Source organism: Bufo gargarizans, chromosome 4 (genome assembly GCF_014858855.1).
Source record: "Bufo gargarizans isolate SCDJY-AF-19 chromosome 4, ASM1485885v1, whole genome shotgun sequence".
In the NCBI taxonomy this organism is placed as follows: Eukaryota; Metazoa; Chordata; class Amphibia; order Anura; family Bufonidae; genus Bufo; species Bufo gargarizans.
This window is the reverse complement of record NC_058083.1, coordinates 442,028,814-442,047,635: the sequence shown is the minus strand read 5'-3', so window position 1 is coordinate 442,047,635 and position 18,822 is coordinate 442,028,814. Positions and strand designations below refer to the sequence as shown.

General features: G+C 41.3%; 1 protein-coding gene across 4 annotated transcripts in view; it reads right to left on the bottom strand.

The window, feature by feature from the left end:
• TIAM2 (TIAM Rac1 associated GEF 2) overlaps window positions 1-18,822 on the bottom strand; it is a 441,154-nt gene that overhangs the window by 166,528 nt on the left and 255,804 nt on the right. For all 4 annotated transcript variants that reach the window (XM_044289376.1, XM_044289380.1, XM_044289379.1 and 1 more), the window contains 2 exons: window positions 15,592-15,738; window positions 12,385-12,456 (listed from right to left, as the gene is read on the bottom strand). In XM_044289376.1, coding sequence (XP_044145311.1) covers window positions 12,385-12,456; window positions 15,592-15,738 — 219 coding nt within the window. The remainder of the gene's footprint in view (window positions 1-12,384; window positions 12,457-15,591; window positions 15,739-18,822) is intronic.

The following is an 18,822-nucleotide window of genomic DNA, read 5'->3' as shown; positions in this document are numbered from 1 at the left end:
GTTTTAGTGTCTCCATATTCTGAGAGCCATAGTTTTTTAAATTTTTGGGCGATTATCTTAGGTAGGTTCTCATTTTTTGCAGGATGAGATGACGGTTTGATTGGCACAATTTTGGGGTGCATATGACTTTTTGATCGCTTGCTATTACACTTGTGATGTAAGGTGACAAAAAATTGTTTATTTAGCACAGTTTTTATTTTTTATTTTGTACGGTGTTCATCTGAGGGGTTAGGTCATGTGATATTTTTATAGAGCCGTTCGATACGGATGTGGCGATACCTAATATGTATACTTTTTTTTATTTATGTAAGTTTTACACTATAACAGCTTTTTTAAAACAAAAAAAAATAATGTTTTAGTGTCTCCATGTTCTGAGCCATATTTTTTTATATTTTTTGGGCGATTGTCTCAAGTAGAAGCTCATTTTTTGCGGGATGAGGTGACGGTTAGATTGGTACTATTTTGGTGGGCGTACGCCTTTTTGATCGCTTGCTGTTGTACTTTTTGTGATGTAAGGTGACAAAAAAAGTTTATTTAGCACAGTTTTTATTTTTTACGGTGTTCATCTGAGGGGTTAGGTCATGTGATATGTTTATAGAGCTGGTCGATACGGACGCAACAATACCTAACATGTCTATATGTCTTTTCCCTATTTTTTTTTTACTTTATTTTTGGAAAATGACGCTTTTTTTTTTTTTTTTTTTACTTTAAACTTTAAATTTTTGGGTAAAACTTTAATTTTATAAACTTTTTTTTTCACATTTTTTTGGTCCCACTATGGGACAGGGTCTGATCCTTGTTTCAATACAGCACAATACATCTGTATTGTGCTGTATTGAACTGTTACCCTGGGTTCAGTCCTGAGCGTTCTGAAAGGAGCGCTCTGTATGCGCGATTGTACGGGCGTTTACAATCGCGCATACAGAGACAAGCGAACACACATTGTCGCGCGTTCCCGAAAGTCTATGTACAGGAACGCGCGACAAAACGCCTCAAAGAAGCTCAAGAACTTTTTTGAGCGTCGGGCGTTTTACAGCGCGATCGTACGCGTTGTAAAACGCCCAGGTGAGAACCATTCCCATAGGGAATCATTGGTTTCTCCTTGTCGAGCGTTTTACAGCGCATAGGAACGCGCTGTAAAACGCTCAGGTCTGAACGTAGGGTTAGTGTCTTACACTGTAAGAAGCTAACAGTTGCCTAGGAGACCCAGCCTGGAGCTGGGCCTCTTAGGCTTCCGTAGATAACAGGCCCCAAGCCTCGGAATGGCTTGGGGCTGCCATGGGAACGATCAAGTCCCTGCCACAGAACAGGGAGGACCCGATGTATCAGGTGAGGGAGTGCAAACCTCCCATATGCTGCGGTCAGCGCTGACCGCGCCATATGAGGGGTTAATCCACTGGCATCTGCGTTATCGGGGGGGGGGGGGGACTGCAGGATGAGAGCGCTTGTCCTAGAGCGCTAAGTGCCGGCGTTTGAGGATGAGCATTCTCGTCCTGGGTCGTTAACTTGTTAAGACCGGCGGTAGATGTGCTGAAGTTATGTAGAGGCCAGTGCCTCTGCATAACTTCGGCGGATCGACCACCAGCACAAGGGGTTAGTAAGACAGGTATGTAAAACGCCAGTCTTGATCAATGACCCCCTAAGATTCTAGCTGTGATACAGACCTAGACACAGCAAGGTGGTGTAGGAGCTGCATATACCTGAAGCTCTCACTCTGAACGTGCTTTTCAGCTTATCAGTGCACATGGATTATGGAAGACAAAGAGTGTAAAAAAAAAACACATGAACCCATCACAGATGTCTTCATGAATGAAACAATGACTATATTGTCACGGACAACATTCCAGACACAGATATGTGAATAAGACCTAATGCAGATGCCAATGCTCTGGTCATAAACACAGATCAGGTGCAAATCGTTCCTTATCTTGTTGGAGGCTCTATCCTTGGTTTTCAATAACAATCATTGATGCCAAACACTAACCAAAACAATGTGTGAATTAGGGTACTTTCAAACTTGCGGCAGAGGATTCTGGCAGGCAGTTCCGTCGCTGGAATCCGGACGCAAACGGATGGCATTTGTCAGACGGATCCGGATACGTCTGACAAATGCATTGAAATACCGGTTCCGTCTCAGGTGTCATCCAGAAAAACGCATCTGGTATTTATTTACTTTTAACAGATTTAAAGGTCTGCTCATGTATGTACCGGAAGAACGGATCCGTCAATGTGGCAATTTTAATGCCGGATCCGACACTAATACTGTCACGGATGTAGTAGGGGAGAACACCAAAAGACAACAAGAAGGAAGGGGAAAGACACTAGGTCTGACCGCTAGGGAAGGAAAAGGGTCACCACCTATAAAACCCTGCTCCTGGCCCTAACTCCTATCCGTATGGGCACCTCTCGATGGTAGAGATACCCATACACAGGAACCTAGAAAACCCTGGTGACCCTTGATGGCCTAAAGATAATTACAGGGCAGAGAACACCCGTTCCTTCCCTGGTAAAGGAAATAGCGTCTCACTGAGGCCTAGTAAACAACCAGGGAAGTGGGGGGAATACAAAACACAACAAGCGGAACACTTAACTTCTGAGGATGATGGATGGACAGGACTGCAACAAGAACACCATTCCAGCTCTTCCAAAACCAAATGAAGCTATCCCAAGCAAGGAGTGATAGGTAAAGTCAGACTAAATAGGGATGGGTAAAGGTCACATGATCCACACCTGAACAGGAGGTGTGGACATACCAGCAACACACAGACAAAGCGAAACCAAAAGAGGCTGTCAGATCACTAATGCATAGATAATCTTTCAGACCTTCTGAGACCTGTCACAGATGTGACAAATACATTTCAATGGAAATTAATGCCGGCAAGTGTTCAGGATTTTTGGCCAAGAAACGTAAGAGGGACTGAACTGATGAATCCTGATGCATACTGAACGGAATGCTCTCCATTCAGAATGCATTAGGATAAAACTGATCAGTTTTTTTTCCGGTATTGAGCCCCTAGGACGGAATTCAATACCGTAAAAGAAAAACGGTGGTGTGAAAGTACCCTGAGGCTGAAGTAAATCAGTCCCATTATATTTGGTTTAAGGATTTATTATTTTTAATTAAAGGGATTTTCCAGTTTTAGTATCCTTAAAAATATTCATTTATGAAGGTAGCTTTAATTTTGTAATTTTTTAACTCCCAACTCCTGCCTTCTAATCTGGGTTGAGGTCACAAGACTATGTCCAAGCAGCTCTTCTTATTTCCTTTGATGTTATGTCCATGGGTGTGTCAAAGCAGAAACAAGGGGCAGTGATAGGAGAGTGTCAAACTAGCTGGGTGTTGTTAGGCGGGTGATAGAGCTGTGGCAGAGAAAGGAGACGTGTATCATGGGTTTGGTTGGATACAGCAAAAGTAAGTGCAGAATGGAAAGAAACTAGATTTGCTTACATAGTGAGAACAGGTCAGGAGAGTCCAAATTGAAAAAAGTATGGGAAAGATGTACATTAAGTAATTAACTACATGAGCATATCTGTTACAAACCATAATAATCCCCAAAAAATCCCTTTAAGATTACAGTGTGTATAGGGGGATCGAAAACTATATATATACAGTATATGGAAATATATATGTATATTACCAATATTTGCATGCATACTGTCTTTTTTGCATTTATTTAACACATGCAGCAGTGAATGTAGACATGAGTGGTATGTGCTGTATGAACATTATAGTTTTTGCAGAGTATATTTTATTTGTATGACTACTAGAGTGTATTATAGTTACAAATTTGAATTTTGCACAATTTGCTTATAATCACTGTTTGCTGTAAAGCTGCTTTAAAGGAGTTTTCTGAGATTTTCTTTTACTGATCTGGATAGGTCGTGACACGTCGGGACACCTATAGGGCATATTAGGGACATCGGCCCGTACCAGGGCTAGGTATCCGGACGGGGTCGCTCCTTGCGGAGCAAGTACTCCGTATAGGTAGGTAGGGTCTACTAGCCCCCTCCCCCTTCAATTAGGGACACACTAGGGACTAATTTTCCCGACCTTGCCTACCATCTAACATATTTCGGTACCATCCTTAATGCACGCTCTCCAGTGACCACCACCCTCCAAGAACCGGACTTCTCCCCTGAGGCATCACCAACCAGGCTCCGTCCATACAGACCTGTCTGTCTATCAACTATCCGGGTGAGAACGTTCCATTCTTTACACTGGTGTATTGTCGTGCAATTGTTTTTGGCCCATCCGGGCTTGTCTAATTTTTGTATCCTTTTTTGTGCCATTTATTCTAATCTTATTACCATTAAATGTTAAGTTTTATTCCCTTTGATCCCCAATAAGGGATCAGTCCATTTACTCCATATATTTTGGGATTATTTTGGTCAAGGCTCCAAGCTAGACCTGTGCACTTTCTGATCTGGATAGGTCATCAGTATTTAATCGGTGGGGGTCCGACATCCGGGACTCCCGATGATCTGTTGTTTGAGAAGGCCGCACCACTAGCAGTATCGCCGCAGCCTTTTCTCAGATTTTTCTAGGCTGAGTGACGACACATTTATCCATCACGTGGCCTAGCAGCAGCTCAGGCCAATTCAAGCCCAATGCAAGTTAGAGATTATCGAATCAGAGAGACCGTTCCCTTTTAAAATGAACCTTCAGCCTCCAAGCAGTCAGACATAGTTGACAAATACTGACATGAAGCACTGGACACTGACTTCAAAAGTTGGGAATTGTTGGTAGAGTTCAGAATTCTCCTGAAGATAGTTTTAGCAGAAGGAGAAACCAGGTCGATTTTGGCAAACACAGGGAAATCATTGCCACCTGAGCCTCCTCTTCCAGGGCTTTCATTCGATTTCTTGAAATAAAGAAAACATATACAGAAGCCTCCAGAAGCACACATACAGAAGATGCCTACAAGGCGAGGCTGCTCCATGAAGGACAGAGAATACAAAGCAGAGACTCGACTATTTTCTCTCGTGGCAAACAGATCCAGAGTCGGTGTGCCCCATTTTTCCACTTTTTTTAAAAAAAATTCTATATTATAAGTCTATTCTCCTTTCCTTGAGGTCTCACTGCTGATACAGTCAGCCAACAGGTTGTCTTTGCCCCTGAGGTAGACAGCTGAAATGGAGAATAGGTAAATTGGTCACATTCTCTGAAAGGAGATTTATGAGGTGGGCAACAATGAGAAGCTAGAGATTTACTACTGAAGGAAACACTGCCATCAATTTCTGTCAGTTTGAAGAGGCCCAACTTAACTCTGTATCTCAGATGCCCCTATGAAGAGTGCAAGAATTTTTGAAAGACCTCGTGGATAGGAACATGGTAGTATACATGTGACAAGTCCAAAGTCACTATAAACAGTCCTGATTTAGAAGATTCACTGGGGGCTTGATGGATTCCATCTTGAATTTTTTGTAGTAAATTAACCTGTTTAGGGATTTGAGATTGACAATTGCTCTGAAAAAAAAAAAAGTAAAACCAAAGGGTCAAATCCTGGTTCCTCAGAAATGGGGGTAAGAACCTGTTTCTGAAGAAAGAGCTGAAATTTACAAGTCCAATGCTGATTGACTGTAGCTTTCAGAAATGCGTCTGTTGATCATTAATCTGTTTGGTAGTACAGACTGAAATTCTATGCAATAATCCCACTGGATTGTATTTAAGACCCAGGTGGAAGCACTGACGGTTTTCCAGGCATGGAGGAACAACCTGAGTCTGCCACCTACAGGACACATGGCATCATTGTAATGTTTTGGAGACGTTGTCAGGATTGCATGCCATTTCATACAGCCTTCCCTTCTGGTTATGAAAGGCCTGTCTCTGGTGAAAAAAAAATGAGATTCTGACTAAAAACGTTTTTTTTCTGATCAGATGCCTTATCCAGGATATCATCTAGAACAAAGCTGAAGAGTCTGTTGCCTTTGCAGGGTATAGAACACAACCTACTCTTCGAACCTGCATGATCAAACTAGGTAATCAGCTATAATGCCTTGTGGGTGGCATTGGAAAGAGCCACAGATATCCTCATCTTATGAGCTGAAGCATCTGCCAGGAAATTAGAAGCTTGTTTCCATACCGGAAGAAAATATATAATCTCGTCTCTGAAGGTACTCGCACAAAAGTGATTCTTCAACTGGTTCAACCACAGGGAAAGGGATCTTGACATACAAGTTGCTGCTAAAGCTGGTCTCAACATAGTCATGCTCGTCTCCCAGGAATGTTTTAAAAGGCCTCCTCATTTTTATCTATGGGGCCCCTTAGGAGCCCCATATCATCAAACAGAAGAGAGGGCTTCTTTGAAATTTGTGCCACTGAGGCATTACTTTTTGGGCCATAGCTCCTCATCAACAAAAATATATTTTCTCTTAAATGTTTTAGAGATCACTGTTCTCTTTTGTGGCTCTTTCTATTCTGTGACAATTATTGTTGTGAATAGGGAAAACTCTCTTTCTCCTTTCCCTCAAACCCTGGAACATCTGAACCAAAACAAGAAAAAGGCCTCACTATAATGCCATGATATAGGGCAAACGGGAAAACAACCATATAAACCTAAAGTGTTGTCTAACAAACAACAAATGAATGCCCAATGTATTTAAAAATATATATTTTATTAGTATCAAACTAATCATGATTATTAGAATATTTAAGATAACAAAAAAAGGTTTGAAGAGTCAGCAAACCTCGGATGCCGCAGTCCCCCGGCCAGTGTCTCTGTAACCCGCCAAAAGATGGAACACATGTCAGGTGTGTATATATTATATGCAGTAAGGTGATTCACAGGAAAGGTGGTATAAAGTACTAACCACAAAAAAATAATAGCTGTGATCATCACTTTAGCCACTAGATGAGTCTCAAGCACTGGATCCCAATGCTACACAAATGGAAGCATAGACAAAAAATATTATCCATATGGAAATCTCAGAATAGGTGAGACCCCATACACCAGACCTTCAAATGAAGGCTGTAAGCAGAACTCATCTATAGGTATCTGATGAAAAGTTATAGCATACCATAAGACATGATGGAGGGCAGACACAGCAGGCACAGGTCAGGCTGAAAAACCTTGACGCGCGTTTTGCCTCAGCTTCGTCAGGAGGTAAGTATAAGTGTGGCCATAGTCTCCTATTTATATACCCCATGTAGCTTCAGGGCATGACATAATTCAGTATAGCAGCTAATACTCACTATCGAGCGCTCCTGCCTGATGATGCACGGCGAGTCAGTTATGGCAACGCCGCATTCATCAGGAGGAGGGGTGGAACGCAAGCTGTGCATTCCAGCCTGCCTCCCAAGGAAACGTAGCGGCGTCCCCACATGACCTGGCGCACAGTGCATCATAGCGCAGAGCTGTATCAGCCTATCCAAGCAAGAAGAAGTCAGAACTGTAAGAATATCCGAACCACATCTAACATGCCAGACACTATCATTCACATTAGAAAGCCCAGTATACGTATATAAGTCCACATAGGGGATATTATCAGTATAGGACGACAATGGAAAGCTGAATACATAGTATGTGCTATGATCGTATAATGGTGATACTGCAGCTTTTGATGGATTATATGATATACTTTATGCTGCATCACATGATAATATAATGATGACACTGGGTAATCATCCCTTTGGAATGGTATTTTTTGACATTTGAGATGCACTTTAATGTATTCAGATCCATAGTTACTACGATATTGTTTATTTACCTCTCTCTCTTGATAATGATATGTATATGTACTCAGATGTATTCAGGTTTCCATTAACATAGTAACATAGTAACATAGTACATAAGGCCGAAAAAAGACATTTGTCCATCCAGTTCGGCCTGTTATCCCGCAAGTTGATCCAGAGGAAGACTCCTCTCTAGTAGCTATAGCCTGTAATATTATTACACTCCAGAAATACATCCAGGCCCCTCTTGAATTCCTTTATTGTACTCACCATCACCACCTCCTCAGGCAGAGAGTTCCATAGTCTCACTGCTCTTACCGTAAAGAATCCTTTTCTATGTTTGTGTACAAACCTTCTTTCCTCCAGACGCAGAGGATGTCCCCTCGTCACAGTCACAGTCCTGGGGATAAATAGCTGTCGTCCTATACTGATAATATCCCCTATGTGGACTTCGTATACTGGGCTTTCTTATGTGAAACCAAACCAAACCCCCAGACGCTCCAAACAAAGTGCAGAAACATTAGTAAGAGAGCAGAAGGTGGAGGCTTACGGTGCAGAGGGTATTGAGGGGATGTGCAGACACTGGAAGGTCAGAGGGAAACCCCAGGTTGAGACATCATATCTCTGGCAGGCAGAATCAAATTAGGGGAACTCACAGGAGGCTTCCATAAGTACAAAGCCTGCTGTACCTTCCACATGAATTCTAAGGACCTTCCATGCCAGGCAAGGTCATTACTACTCTAGAAGTCTGTCCCCGGAAGTAGGAGGGGATTCTGGTTTGCCATGGTTATGCACCACATGCCTGATCCCACGTGTCTTAATCGACACATCCAGCCCAGGGCTGCCTTCACGCCTAGATTAGTGAAAGAGAGCACTCGCCCCTCCCGGAGCCTCTGTTCACTCCCCAGGCCTACCAGACAAGATGGGGAAAGGAAAACTGGGCAATGCAGCAAGCACATGCTGACTAAAGGCTCCAATAAATACCAAGGGGACAGAAAACAAAAATACTGAAGCAAGAAGAAGTAGACTTTTTATCTCTGGCTTCTACATTATTTCCTGTCGCTGGGGAGGTGGGGTGAACCTTCTGTCAGCTGTGTTGTGGAGGCACAAGGGAAATAAGCATTTACTCTCTTAATTCGATCATGATGATAACACTTTTACTTACTTTAGGTCTTTCTTAAAGGCTGGACAAATTTCCTATTAGAATTGCAGACGTCTGCAATTGAATTATTAAATTCAGGCAAACAAGAACTGTTTTCTAATGGTTGTTGACATTGATAGAAATTAATAACAGAAAAATTATATACTGAAAAACATGAAGCAAAAATAAGCCTCTTTGTCTATTTCACATCAATCTAGAATATAAAAATGCCTGCTCATCTAAAAAGCAGGGGTCTCCAACTGTTGTAAGACTACAACTCCCAGTATTCCCTGACAGCATGCAACTATTAGGGCATGCTGAGAGTTGTAGTCTCAACACAGCTGTAGAGTCACAGAAAGGAGTCCACTATAAAAGAAAGTAGTGCCACACTTACGAGTCTGCTTTTAGTAGTAGAAAGTAGTGCCGCACTTTTGTGGTGTGAAAGCTGCAACCAGCGTGTATGCGACTTTTTCAAAGGCACTTGCACAAAGCTTTTTGTGGAAGTGCTGCTAAGGCTACTTTCACACTAGCGTTTTGGCTTTCCGTTTATCATATCTCATATTACAAAGCAGTCTGAATCTATATTACAGTAGACCCCAACCTCCAGTGTTCTTTCTTCCACTCCGCAAATTATTTCAGCTGCTCAAAATCTGGGCCCAAGTGTTGTTCTGAACACTGTGTATAATACAACTAATTCCATCAGAATATTTTACTCAACAGATTTCCTGGAAGAACATTACTCACAGATTTCTTTTTGATAACAATATTTTTTCAGAGAGAAAATCACTGCATTCATTATGTTAGCAATGACAATAACATAGACTATTATCATTATCTTCATTGAGAAATCAGCTATATCTTATGATATAATATCATGAATGATGAACGAGTTTGTGTACACAGTTTTTTTTTTAAGTTCAGAACAATATTGATATTAAAGAAGTTTTCAAACTGAGACAAATCCTGCATAACGGAAAAGGGACGGATCCGTTTTGCAGCCCATAGACTTCTATTATGACGGAATAAATAACGGAATGCCTTAGAGGCATTCCGTTATGCATTCCGTCATAGAATTGCGTTATGGTACGTGGTAAAAGAATCCATAACACAATTCACCTTTTACCAGTAAACGAAGCGTGAACGAATTTCATAACCTGAAATTCGCTCATCTCTACAAATAATAATTAGAATATAATGATTTCACATCAGCGTATACTGTGGGAAAATTATCCCAATCTGAGCCTCGGTTCACAGCTGCCTTGGAGGCTGCATTAGGAGCCTTCATCGCATATTTCATCAGTTTTTATAGAAGAAAAGTGCTGTACACAGGGGCGCACACAGATCTCATAGGGTCCCATAGCAATTAATTGTATGCCCCCTGTGAGTCAGACCTTGCGCTCCTGTAATTCGCCCACTGGCTCCTGGTATTGCCCATACGGCACAGGTCGGTTTAGCGTTAGGTCCTGAGCTACTTGAGAACCCGTGGCGCAGTGCTCGGGCTCAGACATGTCCTCCACAGTAGGATATGTTGGCTAATCTCTCAATTTTACACCAGTATGAGGGTTAGTAAGAATGCAGAGTGAACCTGTCTTTGTTATTGTTATATTACATTTAAGACATATCCTATCGCTATGCCTTAAATTTCCCAGATCGGACTGTCAGGATCTTGCCCGATTCCCCAGGTCGCAGTACCTGATCAGACCGGGATCCGGTACCAGCGGTCAATCGGGACAAGTACTAACAGTACACACACTATCGACTTTGATCACTCTGCTTCCTACAATCTACAATCAAATTGTTTCTGGTTCCTTCTAACAACTAATAAACTTCTGAGATTTGCATTTTAAAGCAAACAGGTAGCTGAAAATTAGGAACTCTGATTGCCTTAAAAAATGTTGCCCATGCTAGGTTAAATAATTGGTTTTAATAAAAATTTAAAGATGTAAAAACCAGAAGTATACAAATATACCAGAACAGTTTTAAAATAAAAGGATGAAAGAAAACTGACGCCTACTTTACTCACACAGAGACTTGCAGCTATCAGGACACGGATCCTCATTCAATCAGATTGGCCTCAAAATGGGGAACCCAGTACAATCTGCTCTGTTCAATTTATAAGAATTGGTCCAGGCAGTCTGTAAACCCACCTTTAGGGCGTGACATATGGGTTGGCTGTGACTTTTATGACCGGTCAGTCACGCTGAAATCTGGTCTAAAATGGATTTCTGCCCATAACTCTACATAGGAGAATGCCCGCCCGATAATTGTGGGCTCATTTTTCAGCTCTCAGTATTAGGTTAAAGGGGCACCATACACAGGGTATCCACGTGACCCCAATCTGAAGAACTGATTTCCTGAGCCAGGATTTAATATAAGTGGGTGTTTTTTTGTATGTGTGGCACCGTCACCTCCTGACCGTTAAAATGGCTTACCTCAATAAATTCTATTGAGCTGTATTTTTTAGTTATGACCGGAGTAAGATTTTTTGATTTTCCCAATGACAGCGAGGCATGGAGAGCAGCTTGCTCCCACCCTCCGGAAGCATGCCCCTAACATAAAATAATAAACCCATTTGAAGCTGTCCACTATACAGGCATGTTTATATAAAGTGTCCTGGAGGCCAGTGATCGTTGTCACCTCTGGGTCAGGGAATAAGAAGTTTATGGCAGTGGTCTAGTTTAGGATGTGGGGGAAGATGAAGAGGGAGAGAAGGGACAGTTATTTGTTTAAATAAGGGGGAGCTCCGAGTCCCCAGAACACAGGCCAAGCACTCCTGCTCGGTGTGCCACAAAGACAACTTAATGAAAGCCGTAAAAATCTCTATGCACCGAGCTCCCCTAGAGGCAGCTGCTGGAAAATGCTGTGGATCAATGTTGGGAACAGAAGAAGTAGTTCAGCATTAGGCCCCCATGGTCCCATGGCAATTACACTGTCTGCCTCCATGTCTGTATAGGATAAATGGTCTGTCTGGCACCATTGGTATCCGTCTTGTGATGGATCCGGCAGAGCATAAATTGTAAAAAAAAAATTGGACACATTTTTTTATAAAGCCCATAGCTCAGCAGAATCTGTTCAATGTCAATGTAAGGGCACATTTTAATATACTTGAGCTGAAATACATTGTCTAAATCGGAAGCAAATCTCAAAAATCTCTTCTAATTCAGCCACTAATAACAAATGTGTTTTATCATTTAGACTGAGCAGAAAAAGCTCATACACTGGTCCTCTGACTGACCACAACTCTCTAGCTATCCTTCATTTCATACCTATCTGGCAGTCAATCCACCTGACAGGCAAAGTCTTAACATGCGCATTTTAGACCTTCAGATCTGTGTGGGTTTTCTTCTGAAGACTTAAAATGGACAAACAATTGTAGCGTATTCCAATCAGTGCTGTACAACTCAGGTATTCTGCTAAAGAAGCTCTTGTGTTCCGGGATTCTAGCGTGATCACATGTGCTAGCAACACCAAGGGGCCCGCGCAGCTCATGCTATGCCCATGGTACTAGGTAATAGGTATGTTAATGCCATGATTGCAGTTATCAACAAGCAGTCATAGAGGTATAGCTTACCTCGTTGGAGCCGCTTAAATTAGGTGGAATCTGTGTTCCAGGACCTGATTGGCTCCCATTAGTATCAAAAACCTAGACAAAGGACAAAACTTTTAAATTTTTTAGAATAATTAAAAAACGGAATATGCAAATTAGCAATAATAAATGTTTCTGCATTATACTGTACATTCCCATATCTTGATCTTATGTAGCAGAGTAAAACCCCTATCATTCAGTGCAGAGTGGCAGACATCACTGTTGTCATAATGCGCGTTGCTAATTATGCTTGCAAAAGGCATAAAGTTTTACTGAAACCACCTATTTCTTACTCTGGTCATATATTATACCAGGGATGGCCAACCTGAGTGTTGCGAAACCAACCTCGCCACTGGGTTTTGGAGGGGCCTGGCTACTAGCCTCTTGCCCCAGGATTATGGGCCCTCTCATCAGCCAGGCCTCCGTTATTCACAAAGGACTTGGACTAACTTGAACCCCTGGTCTAATTCGTGCCATTTTGGGATGTTAAATGTGTATTAAAAAGGGGGGGACATTGTATACGTTGAGTAGGGAGGTCTGTTCCATTGTCTCTCTATGTGTATTGGCGATGTCCTTTGTCCTGAGAGATAAGTGAATTACTTCTCGGTTGTCTCCAGGACAGAGGATATTGTGTATTTACCTGCCTGTGATGATTGCATCAACCCAGTGTGAGGTAATTCTATCACGGGCAGAGGGGAGGATTTTGTGTGGGAGTGTCTGAGTGTATTGTACATGGTTATTGGCTGTTTTTACAAAACCCTGTGGGTGGTAACCTTGTTGGAAGATGTGTATAAAATGCTTGTGTGTTAAAATAAAGAGCCTGCTTTATACCATCATTAAGGTTTGGCTCATGTTTGGGGAATGCGATAACTACACTCACAATATCACAATACTCCCCTGAGTATAAGCTCTTGTAAGAGCTTGTTCATGGTTCCTGCTCTCTGGATGTAGGAGAGGTTCACCCACTGGAAGCTGAAGCCCGGTCTTGGGTCCAGCGTGGGTGGAGGACGGTGAGACCCCAACCAAGCTGCTGCGGTTCGTGGGGTCTGCAGTGCGTACGGTGTCAAGTGGAGTGCTTGGAGTCCTCGGAAAGCACTAGGAGCATCTATCGACGGAGGTACCAGGTCGGGGTGCTAGGAAATCCGTTACACTGAGGTTTTCCAGCTGTTGCAAAACTACAACTCCCAGCATGCCCAGACTGCCTACAGCTAGCAGCCTACAGCAGGGCATGGTGGGAGTTGTAGTTTTACAACATCTGGAGAGCCGCAGGTTGGCCATGCCTGCATTATACAGTATAGGGTCACTTATTCGGAACAATTCAAAGTAAAGGAGTATAAAATAAAATACATGCACAAATGCAGCTACATTTAAGGCTTTCAGTTAGTATGTTCTGCAGCCAAGCAGCAAGCTTTGAGGAAAATAAATGGCAAGTAATCTTCCCCTGTATGTACTGAGTTATACAGTACAGACCAAAAGTTTGGACACACCTTCTCATTCAAAGAGTTTTCTTTATTTTTATGACTATGAAAATTGTAGATTCACACTGAAGGCATCAAAACTATGAATTATCACATGTGGAATTATATACATAACAAAAAAGTGTGAAACAACTGAAAATATGTCATATTCTAGGTAGCCACCTTTTGCTTTGATTACTGCTTTGCACAATCTTGGCATTCTCTTGATGAACTTCAAGAGGTAGTCACCTGAAATGGTTTTCACTTCACAGGTGTGCCTGTCAGGTTTAATAAGTGGGATTTCTTGCCTTATTAATGGGGTTGGGACCATCAGTTGCGTTGTGGAGAAGTCAGGTGGATACACAGCTGAATAGACTGTTACAATTTGTATTATGGCAAGAAAAAAGCAGCTAAGTAAAGAAAAACGAATGGCCATCATTACTTTAAGAAATGAAGGTCAGTCAGTCCGAAAAATTGAGAAAACTTTGAAAGTGTCCCCAAGTGCAGTCACAAAAACCATCAAGCGCTACAAAGAAACTGGCTCACATGCGGACCGCCCCAGGAAAGGAAGACCAAGAGTCACCACTGCTGCGGAGGATAAGTTCATCCGAGTCACCAGCCTCAGAAATCGCAGGTTAACAGCAGCTCAGCTTAGAGACCAGGTCAATGCCACACAGAGTTCTAGCAGCAGACACATCTCTAGAACAACTGTTAAGAGAAGACTGTGTTAATCAGGCATTCATGGTAGAATATCTGCTAGGAAACCACTGCTAAGGACAGGCAACAAGCAGAAGAGACTTGTTTGGGCTAAAGAACACAAGGAATGGACATTAGACCAGTGGAAATCTGTGCTTTGGTCTGATGAGTCCAAATTTGAGATCTTTGGTTCCAACCACCGTGTCTTTGTGCGACGCAGAAAAGGTGAACGGATGGACTCTACATGCCTGGTTCCCACCGTGAAGCATGGAGGAGGAGGTGTGATGGTGTGGGGGTGCTTTGCTGGTGACACTGTTGGGGATTTATTCAAAATTGAAGGCATACTGAACCAGCATGGCTACCACAGCATCTTGCAGCGGCATGCTATTCCATCCGGTTTGCGTTTAGTTGGACCATCATTTATTTTTCAACAGGACAATGACCCCAAACACACCTCCAGGCTGTGTAAGGGCTATTTGACCATGAAGGAGAGTGATGGGTGCTGTCACTGGACCTGAACCCAATCGAGATGGTTTGGGGTGAGCTGGACCGCAGAGTGAAGGCAAAAGGGCCAACAAGTGCTAAGCATCTCTGGGAACTCCTTCAAGACTGTTGGAAGACCATTTCAGATGACTACCTCTTGGAGCTCATCAAGAGAATGCCAAGAGTCTGCAAAGCAGTAATCAAAGCAAAAGGTGGCTACTTTGAAGAACCTAGAATATGACATATTTTCCGTTGTTTCACACTTTTTTGTTATGTATATAATTCCACATGTGTTAATTCATAGTTTTGATGCCTTCAGTGTGAATCTACAATTTTCATAGTCATGAAAATAAAGAAAACTCTTTGAATGAGAAGGTGTGTCCAAACTTTTGGTCTGTACTGTATATCACTTTAACTATTAAAATTAGTTTCTGACTTGGCTACTGTTTCAAATCAGGTGTTTTCTTCCTTTACTTGCATCAACAATAGAGAATAAGAGGCTGAAATATCTGGGCCATGGTTTTCTAACCTATGTTGCTGTTGTTCCTTATTTTACCTGGGTTATAGAAGGTCGTTTCTCTTTCCCCCTTCTTGCCAGGGTATCCAGTCCTTTAAGGGAAGAAAACAAACTCTTCTTTATCTGTACTTTATGTGACAGAGAAAATGTCCGTTTCCGAAAAGCAGACTCGTCTCGAGAGCAAATCTTTAAAAAGTCATAGAGAACAAAATGAGTTCAGTTTTACTTTTTATTTTATCTTTATTACATTGTAAACAAATAGCCTTAGATGATATATATGATCTCTATCAACCACAAATAATCCCACCCCACAAAGGAATCCAGAAAGGAAGAAAAAAAACAAAAACATTCACATGAAATACTCGGCATAGAGTCACATATCTGCATGATTTTGGTTATCAGATAGGATTCCAGTAGTGAGAGACTGGGTAGCAAATATGTGTAATTATATTTTTAGAGAGCATGTACACATATTTGCTACCCAGTCTCTCACTACTGGAATCCTATCTGATAACCAAAATTATTTTCCTAGCAACAAATAGGGTCTTATTGACTCCAATTTGTACTTTATTAGATACATTTAATTCCACAGATATCCCAAACAAATATAATAATGGATCAACACAGAAAGCCGTTCAATTGTTCTAATTCTGAAATACAAAAACGATTCAGTTTGGGGCATCGTCAAAATATATTAATAAGATTCCCAGGGGCCATTTTACATATATGGCATAACGACACCGTATTAGCATGATATTTAGACAGTAATGCTGGAATATAAATGTAATAAAAAAATATTGAGACACAGCTGGCCCAATCCTACTTCCTATTTTTCTTTCAGAGATTGGAGGCTTTTGAGAGACAACCTCTGGTGACGACATCTATATATTTTCAATAGGACCCCCATACTTTTATAAGCTGCAAAAATTGAAGAATCTTCTTCAAAAGGAAGAAAAACTGGTCTTTCCCTAAGACCTTGTTTAGATAATGCAACTTATCTAATTAATCCGAAAACTGTCTGGAACCCCATATTACTTTTGTAATTCAGAAAAAGATACCCCAAATTGGCGTATAAAGATTATGGGGGACATTTACTACCAGATATAGTCCACAGCATATTGAGGTCACAGATTTTGTAGCACACTACTTTGTATCAAAATCTGCTTAGTTTTGCCCTGGTCATGTCACTCACGCCAAAGTGGCAGGTAAAGGGGGCATGGCATGGGCGGAGAAGTGGGCAGGTCGCCAGGTCCAGCTCATTTATCCTTTTCCACGGCAGTTTTTTTATTCTTAATAAATGTCCCCCTATATGTTTGTGGTTCAAAGATTACATTTTTTTTTTCAAATATTATGGATAATATACTGTAAACCGTACAGTTTATCATTCTCCAATGCCTATATCAAATTAGCTTCCCAGTCACATATCTACATAAGTTGTAATTGGGATCTTCTATTTCACCCGTATTCCATCCTTTCAAAGCAGCAATTTGAAAGGCAATAAAATATAATTTAGGAATGGGCACATTCCAACCAGCATCTTCATTGGTCCTCTGCAATTTAACCCAATAAAATTCTAGGTTGTTTACTTCCCCATATGAACTCACGTATAATGCCTTAAAAAAGGATCAAATAAGGAGCGCTAACTCATAACTGCGGCATTATTAAATACATATAGCATTTGGGGCAATAAAGCAATCTCAGTTAAGAAAATCTGATCCGCCACACCCAATGGGAGTCTTGACCAACTTTTGACTTTTTCTCTACAATTCCTATCGAAAGGGACAATATTGAGTTTCTCAAACTCAAAAAGAGTTCTTACAGGACACAGTGTACAGCAGGAACCGGAAGAAGACCACCTCCCCGTGCCTCCCACATGCTAATCACATTCAGACTATAAGATGCACTGCCACTTCCCCCCCATTTTTTTAGGAGGGGGGAGTGTGTCTTATAGTCTGAAAAATATGGTATGTCATCTGTATAACAAATAATCTTTTCATGCAACAGACCATATTTAAGGCCCTGAATATTTTTATCTTGTCGAAATCTCTGAGATAAACGTTCTGTTGCCATAGCGAACAGGTAGACAGAGGGGGCAACTTTTTCTTGTTCCCCTCTTCAACCTTACCTCCTCAGATTTAATTATTTATTAATTTTACGCACACTTATATAGCGATATGCTTTACAGACATTAGTATCACGCTGTCCCCAATGGGGCTCACAATCTAAGTTCCCCATCAGTATGTCTTTGGAGTGTGGGAAGAAATCGGAGTACCAAGAGGTAATCCACCAAACACACTCATCAATTCTCAGTAGGGAAGCTACAGACTTTCTACTAAATGCATCCAGTTAATAAAAAAGGAACCAATTTAAAAAACCTTAAGGCTTCAAACCTTCAAGGCTAACAAACACCTTTGTCCCATCCATTGCCAAAAATACTCTATCTGCCCGGTTATACACCTCCAAATGAATATTCAAAAAATTTCTGCAAATATTGATTAATGTAGTCTTAAGAGCCATAAAACCCTTTTAATCTAGTTTAACAATATTACCTATTATCTGCGCCAAACGAACTGCCAACAACTTGGCTATTATTTTAACATCCAAATGTAACATTGAAATCGATCCATATGACTCTACCCTCTCCCTTCATTTACCCAGTTTAGAGACTCATAGAATTATGGTAGGCAATTTCTGTTTATGACAGGCTGTGTTATTAACTAAAAGAAAACTGGAGAAGAATTGCCTTTCCATATATTGCATACAACTCTGATTGCGGCGGAATTTGTCCGGTCACATTTCGGTACTAATGCCGGATCTCCGCCGAGTTTCATTATAGACAATGGGGCCTGGCGGTGTTCCATCCTTTTCCAGCTATGCCAGATACGATGTCTTCCGACAAGTTGTTCGCCTGCCGAAACAGCCCCAAAAATAACAGATCTCTGATAGAACTGACACAAACTGATACAAAATGAACACGACGGATGCTCAAATAATATATTTGTACTTGATTTCAGTTTTATTAAAACATCATGCACATTTCAGAAACATCATGCACAAAGTTAATATAGACTCTTGCGCATTTCACAGGACTTTTTCTCCCGTCAAAAATAACGGATGCTCAAATAATATATTTTTTTATTTTCTGCTATTCTGACGGATCATAAGAACAGGGAAAAAAAGGGTGATGTGAACAAAACCTTAGTTACAAATTCTAGTACCATATACAAGACAATAGAGTAAGTACAGTAAGAAAAACAAACTGAGGATGAC